Source organism: Schistosoma haematobium, chromosome ZW (genome assembly GCF_000699445.3).
Source record: "Schistosoma haematobium chromosome ZW, whole genome shotgun sequence".
NCBI classification, from domain to species: Eukaryota; Metazoa; Platyhelminthes; class Trematoda; order Strigeidida; family Schistosomatidae; genus Schistosoma; species Schistosoma haematobium.
In genome coordinates, this window is record NC_067195.1 from 75,191,982 (window position 1) to 75,210,930 (window position 18,949).

The 18,949-nt window shown below is 38.0% G+C and overlaps 2 protein-coding genes across 4 annotated transcripts; one reads left to right on the forward strand and one right to left on the reverse strand.

Moving 5' to 3' along the window:
- Positions 1 to 1,219: 1,219 nt before the first annotated feature.
- Positions 1,220 to 2,663, reverse strand: MS3_00004395 (uncharacterized protein). The gene has a single exon (XM_035729684.2). It carries the CDS (start codon positions 2,333 to 2,335, stop codon positions 1,550 to 1,552), a length of 786 nt encoding a protein of 261 aa, XP_035586220.2. The 5' UTR covers positions 2,336 to 2,663; the 3' UTR covers positions 1,220 to 1,549.
- Positions 2,664 to 4,677: 2,014 nt separating this feature from the next.
- MS3_00004396 (uncharacterized protein) lies at positions 4,678 to 14,674 on the forward strand (the record flags this gene model as incomplete). Of its 3 annotated transcripts, none has more annotated exons than XM_051212306.1 (4): positions 4,678 to 4,716; positions 5,195 to 5,485; positions 9,349 to 9,456; positions 14,307 to 14,674. In XM_051212306.1, the coding sequence occupies 3 exons, from the start codon at positions 5,246 to 5,248 to the stop codon at positions 14,529 to 14,531; spliced, it is 573 nt and encodes a 190-aa protein (XP_051072478.1). In that variant the 3' UTR covers positions 14,532 to 14,674. The 3 variants fall into 3 exon arrangements, with proteins under 3 accessions (XP_051072478.1, XP_051072477.1, XP_012797862.2); XM_012942408.3 differs by having other exon boundaries at positions 4,693 to 4,716; positions 5,204 to 5,485; XM_051212305.1 differs by lacking the exon at positions 9,349 to 9,456 and having other exon boundaries at positions 5,204 to 5,485.
- Between the last annotated feature and the right edge of the window lie 4,275 nt (positions 14,675 to 18,949).

An 18,949-nucleotide genomic window follows, 5' to 3' on the forward strand; every position in this document is an offset into this window, starting at 1 on the left:
ATACAATTAAATTTGATGATATCTTGCAGTTGAGTGTCTTCTGAAAAAATAGAAAATTATTGATTTTGATGAATAACTTATTATTACTTCTTACGATACTACATATTCCATTGAGTATATGTTAGCTTCCATAACCTTTCCACATTCATTCAGAGCTCAATGACAGGACACTCGAAGAAATCCGATGGGTTTCCGAACCAACGTTGAGCTCATAGATCAGATATTCACCATACAGTAGATTCAGAAACATAGGCATATCTACTAGAGTGTGACTGTGACCACCTTTCTTGACATGATACTGACACTCAACTCTGTCGACTGAGAGACGTTGTGGAAGAGTATGTATTGAAAGGTGCATTAAATAAGTACGAATATCATTTGGACTCTCTTTATTTATAAACCATTAGTTGAATCAAAACTTACGGTGGGCTGACATTTGAATTGGCCTACGAAAGTGGCATTCATGTTCGACCTTTAGGTCGAATGCTCCGGGCGTGGCCACTTAAGAAAATCACTTCCTTCCGTCTTGGCACCCGGCCAGTATCACATCCCACACACAAATCAAGTGACCTGTGTAGCACAGATGTATTCGGTGCCTTATTGCACCAATATTTATATGTTCAAATAAATAAATTGAAGCTTTGTCGGTTGGATAACTAGGCCAATAGTGTTGAAATAAGGCATAGGATACCAGGTAAAAATGGTGGTAAGTTGATTGATGGTACTATGAATAGAGTGAAATCACCGGAAAAAGTGCTACACAAGCTTAGTCAACGAATGTTCTGACTTGCTATGATGCTTATCGTTGAAGTAGTCTAAGAAAAGTGACAAAGCAAAATAAAGGAATGACATAGGCCTGTCCTTGCTGTGATTTACATCCACACCACAAACGAAATCTATAATTGGTGATTTTAAGTGACGTAACTTGACGTCAATCTCAGTGGTACAGAGATACTGACATTTCATCTTGCCCCAGATCCCAAATTTCATTATCAGTTTATACTTACCCTTCCTGAATTTTATATGTTCCGTTCCAACCATATTTGTCATTTCGTTCACCAAATACATAGTGATGTTGTTAGTGTTATGCTTCGTTATTGCTTGAATGCGATTACTGATGCGTCTTACTCGAACGAACGAAGGATCAATGATTCAGCGACTCGATAGCCTATTCTGGTCCGTTGTCCCCAACTCTGCTAACTCGATCAAGAAGTCTGGGTAAGGTGTAGAAAGTGTATTCTACAGACAACAGCAGATAACAAGTCAGGCAGGCAGATCAGATCAAGCATACAAGTCAAGCGTATTTATACAAATATTTACAATCGATATTGTCATGGAAGATTTTTGAACATTAATCAACAATTGACTGCTATTTGAACATTTAATCGATAGTTCATCAATTGACCTATTTGTACATTTAATCGATAGTTCATCAATTGACCTATCTGCACATTTAATCGATAAGTAAATTACAAAATTTGAGTTTTGGGGATCTATCGTCCCCAACACTCCTCCCCTTTTTAGAAGATCCGGAGTTGATATCCGGATTTTAAGTTTTCCAGGTCCATCCTCCCCCACGAAACAGTGTTGGATCTTCATATGCCCACGTTATAATTAACTTGAATTTATTTAAGACATATTTATCGCACTGAACAGAGAATTGACTGAAAGTGACTAAGTCTTGAGGCTGAACGACACTTGATATGAGGTGTTCGAAGTTTAATTCTTCTGAAATATTGTGACCAAATTTATTTGGAATCTTATTTGTAGATAATGGATCATCAAGGTAATTAGCATCTATCAAAATTGTATTAAGTTTTTGATCATCATTTGATGCATCTGACATATTTTCTGGTAAAAGAGAATCTTGATAATAAGATTTGTCAAAAACATCTGTCGCAGACTGATGAGAACCATTTGAAGAAGTTGTATTCAGTGTACTGCTCGATTTGTTTTCTGTTTCATGGGTGGTTATTGCGACAATTCTATGAGCATTTACCAGGGAGTGTGTTTGTGAGCTGGATAAGTCACCGTCTGCACATGCTGTTTTGGGGATAATGGAGTTTGAGTCCATTACCGGGCATGTTTCTGGAATGGAGAGGACTGGACCACTGGGCGAATCTTGAGTGACTGTTGTACCGTTTGAAATACGGTTTATCGGGGATTCATTGGGGCTGTAAACATTTTCCAGCTCTGTGTGCAGTTGAGAGATCAATCCATCCACTTCCGTTGCATCTCCAAAGCATGAGTGATTTAACAGCTGCGTGCGTAATTTGACTAAAAACTGCAACTGTCTTTCAAATAGCAGCTGTACTCGATCGGAAGGGAGAGTCATTTTTTTTTATTCAGCACCGGTAATGAAAATTACTGTTTGATTAATGACCAATGTTGCTGAAGGACACTGATGACAAATCTGGATGCTGAAGGCTGACTTTGGATTGTTCTTTTTTTTTACCCCGTCGCCAATTGTTATGCTTCGTTATTGCTTGAATGCGATTACTGATGCGTCTTACTCGAACGAACGAAGGATCAATGATTCAGCGACTCGATAGCCTATTCTGGTCCGTTGTCCCCAACTCTGCTAACTCGATCAAGAAGTCTGGGTAAGGTGTAGAAAGTGTATTCTACAGACAACAGCAGATAACAAGTCAGGCAGGCAGATCAGATCAAGCATACAAGTCAAGCGTATTTATACAAATATTTACAATCGATATTGTCATGGAAGATTTTTGAACATTAATCAACAATTGACTGCTATTTGAACATTTAATCGATAGTTCATCAATTGACCTATTTGTACATTTAATCGATAGTTCATCAATTGACCTATCTGCACATTTAATCGATAAGTAAATTACAAAATTTGAGTTTTGGGGATCTATCGTCCCCAACAGTTAGTTTACGTTCTTTGTTTTTACTATCATTAGTTTCCTCCCACCAAGTACATGTAACGTTTAGGGACTTAAACTGGTCCATATTAAACGCATACCTTATCATGTTTGTTATTGATCACTGAGTGATCTCTGAATACATGTAATACTATTCAGTGGTTTTCATACGTTGATGTAGTTGTGTGTGGGAAAATAGTATGAAATCTGGACAAAACCTCTGAAGTCGAATGTTTGTAACTTGCTGATTTGGTTCTGTGAAAGCGTACTGCGGTATTTGTATGAGTTAATGATTCTTCCGTATTTGATGGCCCGCTGATTGCGAATTCCTAATATTACACGTCCATTTGTTCTCATCTAGTTCTACTTAGAGTAAATTGCACCATTTCGGGAATTCCTGGTTTTTACATGAATTCGAATACTTCTGATCATCATAAATACCTCTTGTTAGGACACTAAGACAACTTAAGTATTTTTCTGTTAATTCTCTGATGAATCTAATTTTGCCACTGTTGTATGGTAGTTCATATAGATTTTCACTAAGTGGGAAGTGAATAAGAATACCTAATGGACGGTAATTGTTTTATGCCATAGATTCACTGAGGTCGAAAAATTCCTAATATTGAGTGTTGATCTATTTGGTGCAATATTCGAGCATACTGTGCTTGAATCGATCCTCAAGTAATCGATAGTATGCGTCATTACAGAACAACTAAATAGAAGGATATACAGTTCACTGGAATGGGTATGCGAGAAAATGACCGAGTTGAAAAAAGAGGCTCACGAACAGAAACTTTAAATGTCCAGTACACCTCATTTACCTGGATAAAAGCTTAATCTTGTGAATGGAATAAATCCACTCGACTTCTCTCTGGATGAGCTGGTTGCTTGAACTATAGCTCTCTATAAACCCCACCAGTTGATTGTTGGTTCTGATCAATAGTCACCGAAACACCTGAGTCACTAAGTGTTATGAGTTAGCGTGGGATGCCATCTTTTAGACTTAGATACAAACCTAAGGGGTAGCCACCACAATGGATTGGAATGAAAACTTGTATACTCCAATCACTTTTGAGAGAATCAATCAAGTATCGACTGAAACAAAATTAGTGAAGTGAAAGACTACTGTGATCATTATTTTAAAAAATGTACATGACATTTTAAATCGCCAAATGAAGCGTTTTTTTATCAACTTATTTCTAGGAAATATTACCGATAACTGTGAGAACTTTGCCTGAGATCACAAAGATGCATATGATATTGTTAAGCAGGATGTTAAGAATTTAATGAAGTCTGTCTACTCACAGCTACATAATTATGGCATTATTCGGAAACAAACATCACTTGATCAGGATAAGTTATTAGGATAAACAGTGTCCAATCAACTAGGCTATATTTAACATTTTCGCGTTTGCTGATTATTGAAGTCATACTTTTTTCATGAAATCAGGTTAGTCGATTGGTTCTTTAGTGTTAATTTGTTTTCAGATGTCTTGATCATGGATATACTATCCTAACATGATAGCCTTAGTTAAATCCGTTTGCTAACGTATATTATCAATAAAATAAGCAAAAGTATATTAAATGAACCATCATTGGAAACGGTTTACATGCTCAATGAGTCCTGTTAAGCTTGTCTGCTTAATTTTTATTGGTCACTCGTTCACAGCCAATGAGACACTCAATGGATCAGCGAATAGAAATGAAATATTTACAGCTTAGACAATGCAGTATTGGTGGATTTATTTACCAGATAACTATTTAAGTCACTGCTTAGTTAGTTCGCATTGTTCTGTCTGACTGTATGATGACTGGTGATCACATCAAGGTTGGTTTGGTCGTTTTAGGCTACTTGTGTGGGTTTTCGAGTCTTGTTGAGGTTCCCAGTTGCAGTATTTGGTAGAATGAATATTATTCGCGATATGAAAGTAAATACTGAGTCATATCGATTGCACAGTAAATCTTTACACATAATTAGCAGTGATTTTTCACCTCATCAAGCCACTAAGTTACGTGTTCAGACTGAGTTCTGATATGATGTACAACCATTATAGTCACATAGTAATCGCCCAGTGTTTGTTTTAAGAAAAGTTAGGTTCAGTATTTCAGGAAATGTTATGATTGCCTGTGAACTTGCTGCGAGAACCAAGAGGGTTTTAGAGAGTGAATCCATCTGGTCCATATTTCAGAAATATGTAATCCATGGAACAGTTATGTTTTATATATGATGGGTTTTCTGAAGTGGTTAGGACTTGGAAAATGGAACTGTTTTCAAGCGAAAAGTGATGTGAAACACTAAGCTGTAGTTTCTATAGGTTATCTATTTTAACGGACGCGGACGAGCTGAATCGATCCGGATGACACTTGTGGCAGCTGGTGTGAACTATGAAGATGAGAGAATTAGTTTCCAAGATTGGCCGAAAATCAAACCAACTATTCCGGGCGGACGATTGCCTGCAGTGAAAATCACCGATAATCATGGGCACGTGAAATGGATGGTAGAGAGTTTGGCTATTGCACGGTATATGGCGAAGAAGCATCATATGATGGGAGGAACAGAAGAGGAGTATTATAATGTTGAGAAGTTGATTGGTCAGGTGAGTTAAGCGTTTTACTGATTGGTGGAATTTTATGCTGTTGGAGTCCGGTGAGTTCAACTTATTGCGTCCAATAAATGAAGTTTAAATTTATAGGCGAGTGGTAACTAATGTGTTGTGATTACTAAAAATCATGATAAATTTGAAATATTCCAATTATTAAAAAAAAGTGACTAAGACTGAACTTTTCTACCAATTGGAATATTAGAAATAAACTACTTATCTGTAGTACCGTAATAGTGTTCACTCCCGACCTTTGTTGCTACCTTGAAATGGTGGTCGAACTTGCCCATCGTGATGAAGCAACCGAGCTATACCGGCTGGAACAACCGTTCATTAAGGTCAGACAGATCGGTTGAAGAGCGGTAAGACTAAAAGCAACAAACCTAGGATCCGAAGGCGAAGTCGTACTGCTGACTGTACAGAGGTGTGACACCAGTAAGGTGTTTCCTTCAGACAACCAGCGTGACGGCGGTACTGCCTTCCCACAAGGAGGAGTGTGGTTAGAAAAGGTCGACCCTAAAAATACACACCTCGCCTTATCCCACGGATATCCGTCTCCGGCGGTAAGGTCGCAACAAGTATGGAGCTAACACAAAAATTACCCATAAAAAGGTTGTGTGTGACCGACCTCAAGCAGTTGTCCCTTGGGCACTGCGGTCACGCTCTCAGATCACTAAGACCACCTCTAATTCAATTAGTTTACCTAATATAGTATCCAAAATGCTAGCCTCGATAATTATCAGACGCCTAACTAAGACTTGTGAACTGCAAACATGAGAGAATCAAGCTGGCTTCAGACCTGGTCGTGGCTGCATCGACCACATATTCACCATTCGTCAGGTTCTAGAACATAGGCATACTTATCGACGTCCAACAATGGTGGTCTTTCTTGACCTAAAAGCAGTATTTAACTCGGTAGACCGCGAGATTCTGTGGCAGTGTCTGTCATTGAAAGGCGTACCCCAGAAGTACATAAACCCTGTGAAGGCTCTTTACTCGAACACTACCAGTCGACTCAGAGCTTATGGCGAACTGTCATCTGCTTTCGCAACCTCAAGTGGTGTCCGTCAAGGCTGTCCACTTTCTCCATTTTTGTTTAACTTCATCATAGGCCTACTGATGGAAATAACATTCTCATCTACTGAATTCTCGGGTATTGATCTCCTTCCAGGACGTCAGCTTATCGACTTAGAATACGCAGATGATATAGTCCTGTTTGGTGAAGACGCTGATAAAATGCAGGGTCTTTTGGTAGCACTGAGCAACAATGCCAGAATGTTTGGAATGCGCTTCTCCTCCTCTAAATGCAAGTTGTTGCTTCAGGACTGGTTTGTGTCAATACCTGAACTAAGGATAGGGAGTGAAGTAGCCGAACGTGTTGGCAACTTCACTTATCTTGGAAGTCTGATCAGCCATAATGGGTTGGTGTCTGACGAAATTTCAGCTCGGATTCGGAAAGCTCGCCTGGCTTTTGCCAACTTACGTCACCTATGGCGAACGCGAGATATCCGTCTATCAATAAAAGGATGAGTATACTGCGCGGCAGTTCGTTCTGTTTCAATTTACGGCAGCGAAACATGGCCATTACGAGTAGAAGACACTCGTAAGCTACTAGTATTTGACCACAGATGCCGTAGAAATATTGCTGGCGTCTGCTGGTATCACCGGGTAAGTAATAGTGAGGTTAGACGCAGGGTATTAGGGAATGATGGTAAATCAGTTGATGAGGTTGTGAATCTTCATCGACTGAGATGGTTGGGCCACGCGTTACGTATACCTGAACACTGATTACCACGATGCGCAATGCTAACCGGTGCTGGAGATGGTTGGAAGAATGTTAGGGGCGGCCAAACCAAAACGTGGCATCAGTGCTTGAAGTCACTAACTTCTGGTCTGAGTCATGTTGGTAGATGCAGACTACTTGGTTGGGGTCCGCGTGACAATGTTAACCAATGGTTGGAGACTCTTGGTGACATGGCTCAGAATCGATCACAATGGCGTCGGTGTAAACACTGTTTGTCTTTCCTTAAACTAAGAGATTAAAATCGATCATATCTTTCTTTCTACCAACTTATTCTTCCTTCCTGTACTATATCCTTATTGCAATCTTTCTTTTATATATTACCACCTCTGAATTAACTACTTTTATGAATCCGGTGTCCATCTTGTTGTGTTAATGAGGTATGGCAACTTGGACCGATGCATATGTGTGCCTGGTCTTACGTTGTAGCTGACTGACTGACTGTTCACTGAGAACCATCCACTTCACCACTGGAAAATACTTCGTCGTGTTTCACTTTATTTGTTTACATCTTGACAATACTTGTTGTTCTTGTGACATTCTATACTGGATTCTCCTTTTATGTAAGTACTTACCTAAGTGTCAACGTGTCTGAAGGGAGAACAGGCAGGTTAACTCGTGTAGGTTGTTGACCTAGAGATGGCGCAGCACGGTCTTGAGGCATTATCTCACGTGGCTCAGAACAGACGCAGTGGTGATCCTGCTGTAACTTTCTTACACTTCATTAAGGCGGGAGTAATTGAAGTTCTTTCTTCACTGGACTGCCTCCCATTATTTTTAGTCATTAGTAGTAGTGGTATTAATATTATCGACAGATTAACGTGCCTATGGGTAGTCCTGCGACGATTTAACCACACACAAAAGAATTTACATAACTTAATCACTTAGCAGGGACTCAAATAGTCTCATATTGAAAGGAAAACTAAAATAAGCTATCAATAGAACGTTTTATGCAGCCCAACTTATCATTATCGAAAGTCAAGGTTTGTGTTTCACCAAAAACCCAAACAGCATGTAAACGGTTGTTGCACATCCTATTGTATCTGTCAATTTATTTGTATGTATGGAATCACGTACATGGGGAGTATTAATCGTGAGCTGCAAATAAGGGCGCATGAGCACACCTAAATGGTTACAAAAACAAATGAATCCAGATGTTCTAATGAGATCAAGATGGACATTTGGTTGAGACTGGTCGTAAGGTTGATATCAAGTCAGTCGGAAGCGGAAACCCTCTATATTTGTTCAAAATCAATTTGTTCTTACCTCCAACTTGTCCCGGTAATAGTGGTTTATTATCCAGATTGGTAATCACATTGACTTTGTGTACTTCATCATTATCTTTCTTTCCGCTAACCTTTTAGTCTATTTAGTTGACCTTTTGTTTTTCATGTATAATGTCTTGACAAGTATGTGTGATCAGATTGCTCGAGATATATTGCGCAAATATATCACAATTCTGATAACCTTTGTCTTCTCATCGCACTGCCCATATTATTTTTATCATTTCATTCCCACACACTAATTTCTATTCATTGTTGCTCTTTGCTATTATACTCATCTTCCATTCTCTAAGTCTTCGCAACCTCCGTTTTAACTGTGTAGTGCATATATATTTGGTGCCGCCTTGTGTCAATTTTTACATGTTCAAATAAATAAATAAACAGCTCCTAAGGAAAACCACAATTGTAATTTGTAAATCCAACTCAAAACTCTATCATTTCTCTTAATACCTAATTCAGCACATTTTATGATATCACATATATTATGTAGTGATGAAAACTCTACATGGTGGCAACCCTTAGTCAAAACACTAGTTCGATTCCTAATGTGTAGTTGTGAAGTCTTACCTTTTCTGCAAATAATATTTGGGTATGTGAAGGTTGTTTTATTCAGAGCAAGGATGTTATTCCACTGTTATTTTATTGGTTTTAACTGTTCATTGTTTTGTAACTATCCAGTGTCTCCTGATCGAATGATGAGTCGCCCAAAGTCGTCACTATATTATACTTTTACTTCATATTTTCATTAACTTTTTGATTTTGTCTACTAAACATAGGCTGAAGATCTAGAACATGAATATTACAAAACTTTGATGAAGCCAGAAGAAGAGAAACAGAAGATAATCAAAGAGATACTGAACGGCAAAGTACCAGTTCTTCTCGATGTAAGTTATTTTAAAATAGTTCCAGTTTGGAAAGGACAGGAGGCTTAATGGCCTGTGTTAGTCTTGGCAATGGTGGTCTCTCGGTTGATCCAACTTTCTTTTGAATGAGTCGATGGATGTAGCCTCAACCACGTACTGAGGTAGTGAATTCCACTCGCTGATGATTAGATGGTAAAGTCGATAGTCAGCTGACAAGTAGTTTGTTCTGGGCTTATGAACTTTTTTGGAGTGTCCTCGTAAATTCTTTGTTTTTGGAAGACTAGGAAATTGAGGACATACCAGGTGCAAATTTATCACTAAGCAGTTTAAAAACTAATCAAGTCGCCTCTAGTTATCCAATATGACAACGGGAAAAGGTTTAGCTTGGCCAGTCGAGCATCATACGGAAGCTTCTCAATTCCAGGAATCAGTTTAGTTGCTGTTCTCTAAACCTCTTCCAGAAACAGTTTTTTTAAGCAGGGGCTATCCGCTTGTATGCAGTACTCAACACTAACACTATACCAAGTCAAGAACGTTTTAGCGTCGACATGACTAAAAGCCCTACGTATTATTCGTTTTATGATTAATGTTTGTATTAACAACATGGCTTTAATGGGTGTAAGCTGATTGTGTGTATTGATTATATCGGAAACGATTTGTTGTGGTTCTTACCAAATTAAAGGCTTTCAATTTTCGTTGATAATCATAGTCTGGATGGACATGAAGACAGGTCCTATTGAAAGTCATCAGTGTTGAAACTGACGATCACATAACTTAAGTAGACTGACCACCCTCATATACAAGCTTTCAACATCGAAGTGTTGTCTGTCAGTTATGTCTATAACTAACCAATCAAATCGTTGTTTAAGCGACCACCACGCCAATTTGGTCTGATGTGTCTGTAAACTATCCCTGTCGCATGTGACCTACCAATTGAAAGACATTATTATCCTACTATATTGATGTGACTCATAATTTTATTCATTTCGATAAGGCACGTAGTACTGGTTGAAACAGATAAGGTCTAAAGCCAAGTTGTGTTTGTTCTGACTGTAGTTTTCACGTAAACTCTATGCTCGTCAGGATCGCGTTTACGGATCTAGTAGTATATCTGTAGGACAAATGAAGTCATACATTGTCTGTTTTTGTTTGTTTTAACGCATCATTATGCCTGTAAGTCTCATAACCTATCCAGGTGCGTTTGTGAAAAGTTTAAGACATTTCGCTGTATAAGTTACAAAAGAGCCCAGTCAGAGACGTTTTGGTTGCTGGCATTATGCATTGAAACAGATGTACACTATTCATATGTCGATTCCTAAACTGCTAACATTAACTGGCAACCACTCAATCTTTGTCGCAAGGGTCGACCAAGAAATAAGAAAAGGAAACGTGTTGAATTACTTTGTGCTGAGAATTCTATATTGTACAAAAATACACAATTGAATAAAGCTAGTATTAATGCTTACATGTTCGAAAAAATTAGTCTCTCTGATAAATTTCGATAATGAAATGAAAAGACGAAGTTTATTAGAATTATGTGATATATTTGCGCAATACATTTCGAACAATCTGATCACACATATACTTGTTAAGACATTTTTATATGAAAATTTAAAGGTCAGCTAGACTGATTAAAGTTAAACCGTAACAAAGATAAAAAAAATAATAAAGTACACAAAAACAATCTGATTACCAGTCTCGATAATAAATCAGTATTAACAGAGTAGGTTAAGTGTAAGGACAAATTGTTTTTGAACGCATAAAGGGGCTTACCTTTAATCTGTTTAGTTGACCTTTTAATTTTCACATAAAAATGTCTTAACAAGTATATGTGTGATCAGATTGTTCGAAATGTATTGCGTAATTATATCACATAATTCTGATAACCTTCGTTTTCTCATTGCATTATCGAAGCTTACATATTCGTTTGGCTGTCAACTGAATTACGATATTACCAGTCTGTTTCTATACCGCTTATATCCAATCACTCCGAATTATTTTAATCCACATTGGTTTTTATGAGAACGAATTAGCATATCCACATCTTCAGTAAGCTATGTTAGCGAGTGAAGTTGGCGTGTTGAGTGTATCTCAAACATGCATATGTGGCGATCAGTATTTGGTATAATTCTTAAATTTCGAATACATTATTCATGTCCACTCCTGAACTGCTAACATCCAATTGGTGACCACTCAATATTCGTCTCACTCCGTGTTAATATTGCCTCGGAAGCGTTACTCGTAGATTACTTATATGCTGCTTTAGACATACTTTTGTGGCTTTGCTTCGTTAATCAATCATAAAGATAACCGTTATAATATAAATTTCAACGGTGTTTGAAATCAAAAGGCAATGAGAAGCAGCAACTACAGTTCATTAGCGGATAGCGCAGATCACAAAGCTTTAAGGGCATCAAACGAATTTGAAGTAGAGGCGAACATGTATTTGCGAGCAGTTACATAGGCAAATTTCCAGTCGAATCATATAAGGACACAGCAAAGTAAAGCAAAAAGCTAATAAGAGGATATGAATACATATATACATTGGGACCTTGGGTTTGTGGCTTTTAATCTTACCGCTCTTCAACCGACCTGTATGGCATGGTAGGACCTTGAGGAACGATTGTTCCAGCCAGTATAGCTCGATTGATAGCTGCTACCTTGACGCGGTGGTCGGACTAGCCTATCGTGATGATACAACCGAGCTATATTGGCTGGAACATATTTTCCTGTAGGTTCTACCATGGCAGGCTGGTCGATTGTAAAACGGTAAGACTAAAAGCAGCCACTCAACTCAAGGTCTGAGGGCGAAGTCGTACTGCTGACTGTAGAGGAGTGTGGCAGCAGTAAGGTGTTTTCTTCGGGCAACTAGCATCTGCAGCGATGCTGCCTTCCCACAAGGAAGGACGAGGTTAGAAAAGGTCGACCCTAAAAATGTCACACCTCACCTTACCTCACGGATTTTCGTCTCGGCGATAAGGCTCTTTGAAAAACGGAACTAACACATTCAAAACCTCCCACGAAAAGGCCGTGCGCGACCGATCTCAGCAGTTGTTCCTTGGGCTTTGCGGTCACGCTCCCAGGTCGTTAAGACCAACACTAATCCGATTTCTTTTTCAGGTTCCTCAAGAAATACCCTTCCACGGTGTGGGCAGCCGGGAAGTGATATCAGCCCTCATACCCGTAACAGCACACGAGACCAAGTTGGTCACATTCAAATCCTTCCTACACCTCCTAATACCTCTCTTGTCTCCACGACTAACCCTCCTCACGTCTCTTTATCACCTCGCACTGCTAGGGTGTTGTTTACGAAAATGAGAGGGCGAAATGCGAATGTCCGGCACTTTAACCGGATCCAAAAGCAATGGTGCACATGGGCTCCAGTATCCTGCGGGAACAAATGGCGTATGAACCAATTGTTGGTCACCCGTTTCCATGGGACTACATCTCCTTACGATGCTCCACTGCCTTGTGGATCAGGCTTTCAGGTCGAAGGCTCGGGGAGTGGCCCCTTAAGAAAACCACCTGCTTCGGTTTTTGGCACCTGGGCAGTATCACAGCCCTCACACATATCGAGTGAGATTTGTGCGGCCCATATGTATTTGGTTCCTCCTTGTACTACTGTGAAAAAAAACTATGGCATATAGATATCCGGTGCCACACATCCACGACATCACTACCGATATGGAAGGTGGCATGATCTTTCCAAAGATTGATCTTGTTAGGGCTTATTACCACATCAATTTGGGTTATTTGAATGTTTGTGAGTGCCCTTCTGATTAACTAATGCAGCTCAAACCTTCCAGCGATTCATTGATCAGGTCGATAGAGGTTTGATAGGAGTATATGTATATATCGATGATATACTAGTAGCTAGCGCTACTATGGAAAAATATCTACGACAGTTGTTTACGAAACTTCAAGGACAATGCGTTGAGATTAACGTGGAGAAGTATGAATTTGGGAAGGAATCATTGCAATTCCTGTTTCATATGATAGATTCTCAAAATATCACGTCAGGCTCGCCATTTTAATGGCCCTATATCTGACTCGAATTAGATTGTATGAATGATTGTTGTCAAAATATACATCCTGGCTATCCTCGTATATAATTATCCAGTTAACTCGCGTTTGTGATTAACAGAATTACAATAATTCATGTACGAGAAATGATTTCTAATACGTCTACTTTGTACAATCATTGATCCAGGCGGACGATCAAAGGAACGAAGCGAAACGAAATAATGCGCGGTGGAGAAGGCTTGTGAGCCAACTCGATTTAATCAAGCGTTAATTAATATCTATAGTCGCACAAAAATAGGCTACAGACGTGATGAGTAGGTTAAGGCGTACACACACATACGCCCATATAAAAATAGTCGGGGTTGACAAGTGAATAATTAACAAGATGCGACTCAAGAAGAATGAATAGATCGGCCTGTTCAGAAGCTGGAATAGGTTGTGTGAGCTCAAAATATGAACGGACACTACACATCTGACAATAAAATGTGTATCAATCAAGATAAGTTACTTGGTAGAAGCGGTAGTTTGAATTTCCGATAAGCTTTGTGATGAGACAGAAATCTGGAGAGTCGGAAAGTCATGCACTTATTGTACATTCATCAAACAAACAGGTTAAATAAGGATGTGGGAAATCTTGATCGTCAGTAGAAAGTAGTAAAAGTTGGGCACTTACATGGTGAGCCATTTGTTTTGATATTTCTTAAAAGTATTGACTGAGGTTGATAGTGAATGTCGTTATCCACTGTCATTTTAGACGAAACTGTTATTTTTTAAATGAGACAAATTAGGTGATGAAGACTTTTATCAATTAACTAAACTGTGCATTCTTTTGTTCAACATTCATCTAGATTATCTGCGAATCTCTGAAAGCGTCCACAGGCAAGCTGGCTGTTGGGGATAAAGTGACTCTAGCCGACTTAGTTCTGATTGCTGTCATTGACCATGTGACTGATCTGGATAAAGAATTTCTAACTGGCAAGTATCCTGAGATCCATAAACATAGAGAAAATCTACTAGCCAGTTCACCGAGATTGGCGAAATATTTATCAGACAGGGCTGCAACTCCCTTCTAGAACTGTCAACAGAATGCTGGGTGTGACGAGATTGAAGATACTGATAGTAGTGCACTGGTGTGACCTTTTTACTAAGACGTCATTTGTTTTATGGTATTTTTTTTTCGCAATCGTTATTAAAATAAACTTAGTTTTCTGTTTAACTTTGTCTTCTGTGAATAGTTACTCAAGCGCTTTAGACAAAAGTGTGAGTAAAATAAAGTGGGTGGATTTAAAGATTAAGCTCGTGTACAACGTCGCGGATTGATTGATGCTAAACATTAATACTGTTGAATGCCAGCCTAGTTGTGTAGAGGTTAAGAGGCCGCGTGCGTCGTCGTGGGTGCGCGCTCCTGAGGAGTCCCGTCCAGTGTTGGTTTAACATTAATCGGTTAGCGATTTCAATGACATATCTATATCTTAGATTAAGTGGGTCACAATGGACTCTGCCTTTGACGTTACATTTCGTCGATACCTCTTGAGAATAATTTCTCCAGTTATGTGAATCTGTTAAATCGTGAGTTTTTACGAAATGCGTTTATCGTACATTACTCGCAGAATATTGTTTTCGATAATTTGAGGACCCGTTTTAAATTTCTGGAAGCAAGGAATATTTGATCGGACTGTTGCTTTGAATTACTTGGTCGTATGTTTCTCAGTTTGACTGGTGCTAGTTATAAAGGCCTTAGTCAATTGAGTCTACCAAGTTGGACTCGTGAATATGTGCGGAGTTTGTTAGGAAATGGGTCACCAAACCGAATATCATTTATTGAACGGTTTTTTCTGAATTTTTGCATTAGATTTTTTCATCCCATTCTGTCCAGTGGGATGATTAGCTTTAAAATGGTAATTATTGGTTATTGTTTTCTGGAAAGTGATATAAAATGTAAGTATTCTTCAAGTGATCGCCGTTTATCCAAATTACGAACGTTATTGTCTCACGAGGTATTGTTTCGAGAGTTCCAGTTGCTATCAGGAATTATGGAAGGGCGACGTGCTGCCATCACGCTGTTCGTGTTTTCCATTTCTATAAGCATTAGAAGGATGTCTCAAACATAGTTGACGTTATCCGCAGCACCTGGACCTCGTATCGAAGACTCCACTTCTATGAATGGAGAAATGTCATGAGTCGAACAGATAGTTATTACTAACTATCGAACGAATGCGAATTTGGATACAACGCTAATTAATGAAGATGTTTTTATAAACTCGGGAAAATATAATGACACAACATGGAAGATGCTCATACCAACGAACTGTGTGACACGCCATCTTGCTCAACCGCCAAGCAAAACTGCCGAAGAATGAACTCAGATTGCCTGTCACTGCAATGCTATATTTCAATTGTTTTTTAGTTAGGACCCACAACCAAAATTCCCTGATTCAATTGCCAATATGTGGCGCGGTTACGGAGTTGCAATGGAAGGCATGGCCGTACTAAAACTTGGTATCAACGATAAAATGGTACATTCATATTTCAGTTAACAACTAAGAATCTAACGTGTTTTTCTTTCTATAAGGTGATAAAATGAGGGAACAGGGAGGTGGAGAACCCTGGAAGAGAAATGATTGTGTGGTCGGAACCACGAGACCGACGCAAGGCCCTTTTGAGGTCACGCATAATTTGGTTTCGATTTTTATTTTTTAATTCGTTACAAATTGCGTCGTTAAATTACTGACATTCGCATTCCATATACATTTTCTGTATTTTCGATGACAGTTCAGCCGTCATTGCGTTTAACGTCAGTTGTCTATGAACTAGTTTTACGGTTGCATTTGTTCCGTTACGTCCTTTTTCTGTAACCAAATTGAGATTGTTGTTATGTATTCAAAAAAATCGTCAGGTAATATTCTGTGATTACAGGAAACCAATTACACCGTACGAATGAAATATTTAGGAATAATAAGTGGTGACAGTGGTATGGCCTTCAGTTAAGGTTATATTAACTCGTTACTTGCATCTGTTACCCATTATTAAGGAGAAGGGACCACCCACCACCATTCTCCATTCAAATCTGTCCTGGACAATCCTTTCCAGTTCTTTCCAGTTGCCATTCACTCTTTTCATGTCTGCTTCCAATTCTCGACACGATGGGTTCTTTGGTCTTCCTCTCTTTCATTTACCTCCATGATCCCAAGTTAGAGCTTGACTTGTGATGCAATTTGATGATTTCCGTAATGTATGTACCATTGACTTTCCTGATTTCCTCTTCAACTGGAAGTTGGTTTGTTCTCTCCTATAGTGAGCTGTTGCTGACAACGTACAATGAGTATGTTGTGTAGACAATTAATTATAGTAGTTTTCCGAGTTTCAGTTCCATTTGTATTGAAGATTCAGACTTTGATGTTGATTGATAGTTATTTTGAGTTCCATATGTTGTTCAACTGTAGAAACACTGATGCTTGACAAGGTTATTACAGTCTTTCCCTGCATGTAATAAATAGTATTATTTGGACATGATTATCGGTACATATGCATCATATCCGTTTCACTGAAGGTGCAGAATATAAAACACAGTCATCCGATGGTACACATTTTTCTCAGATCTTATACATGTACATGTGCAACATGCACTAAGGCTTGTGTCCTTCACACATGAAAACATAATAATATGTTCAGCTGTATAATTACAAAACCTTTATTATCTGCTCTAAGGCTAATTTGTATTAGCATTCATCGATAAGCAATATCTTTATTTCATTATGCTAACTGTGAATTAAATGAAATTGTTATTATATTCATTATCAATGCCTGTGAACTCCTTACCTAGGTAATACAATTCAGTCAGTACTGATGAAAATGTTGTTTGACCTTTAAGTGTTTACTAAAGGAGTTTTGTGGAGATTGTAGTAATTTAATGGTTGAATTCATGAGTCAATCAAAGCTAGACCAGCATGGAAAGCCTTGAAGCACTGAACGGTCCTTGGTTCGTATTCCACGTGCGGGATTCTGGATGCACACTGCTGAGGAGTCTCATACTAAGACGAAACTGTCGTCCAGTGCTTCCAGGTTTTTAATGGTGCTCTAGCTTTAACTGACTCATGAGTTCAACTATTAAATTGTTTACTAAAGCTTAATAATTTTCTGTCATCATTAACTTATATACTAAGATCATTTTACTGCTACAACTCAAGTATTTCTATGGCTAAGATCAACTGAACTAACACTGATAAATTCACATCAAGCCCTATTGAATATGCTACATAATCATTTAAGAATAATAATCATCTCGATAATGCAATGAGAAGACGAAGTTCATCAGAATTATATGATATATTTGCACAATACATTTCGAACAATCTGATCACACATATACTGGTTAAGAACATCTATATATGAAAATTAAAAGGTCAACTAGACAGGTTAAGGGTAAGTCATAACAAAGGAAAAATATTAAAGTACACAGAAAAAAAACAAATGTGATTACCACTCTGGATAATAAATCAGTATTACCAGGGTAGGTTAAGTGTAAGGACAAATTGTTTTTGAACACATAAAGGGGGTTTCAATTTTCGTATAGCCAAGGCTTTAATAAACCTTAGTATACGTCCTTGAAGGCGTTTGTATAACACTACAAATGCTGATAAACTTCGTCTTCTCATTGCATTATCGAAATTTATTAAAGGGACTAATTGTTTTAAATAATAATCATAATGTGATTATAGCCCATATATTAGTAATACTTTTTTATGGTTCATCTAATGAATACTGAAAAAGCTTGGACCAGATTGCCAAGCGAAACGTTGGATTTACTTAAAATTCATTCGCTGAGATTTTACAAATATATTCTTCTTTTTAATGTCTCAAATGAACTCGGCGCCCAAATATTGTGAAACTATTCGTTTAAATTTAGACGAAAGTTCTTATTGAATACTGATCTGTTTAATAATAGTATATGCAAACGTCCATAACTCATTTTCATTACCTTTAATTATTACATCGAAATTAAACGTTGTTACAGCTAACTATCAGCTAATACAGTTGACCTCGTTCACTTTTAGCAGTCTAGTCGACCGAAAAAATTAATATGTCAAAAATGAGCCTGTTAATTAGCACTTAATACTACTTATATCTTAATTACTTTTCGAAGATAATAGTTATTGAAACGTTTACCTGTTTCGGCTTTGATATTGACATATTCACCTATTGCGAATCTGTGTGTAAAATCTGTTAGTGTCCCTCTAATGCGTTTAACATATAAATCAAATTATTTGGAAAATGATTTCTGATGTGATTAATTAAAAAATTAAGAAGTACAGCACATGCCACTAATAAGTTGATTAAGTTACTTTACGGTGAACTATAAGGCATAAAGTAGACAGTAATGAATTGGCGAAATTTAATTTCTTATATTTCAAATATTAAAAATGTTTGCGTTGTCATTATGAAATCAAATTGGAAAATTAAGATAATTATTTCGTCTGACTGTATACTTACA

What these genes read in the sequence shown, in the direction of transcription:
- MS3_00004395 (XM_035729684.2), bottom strand. Translation starts at nt 2,335, where the DNA reads ATGACTCTCCCTTCCGATCGAGTACAGCTGCTATTTGAAAGACAGTTG.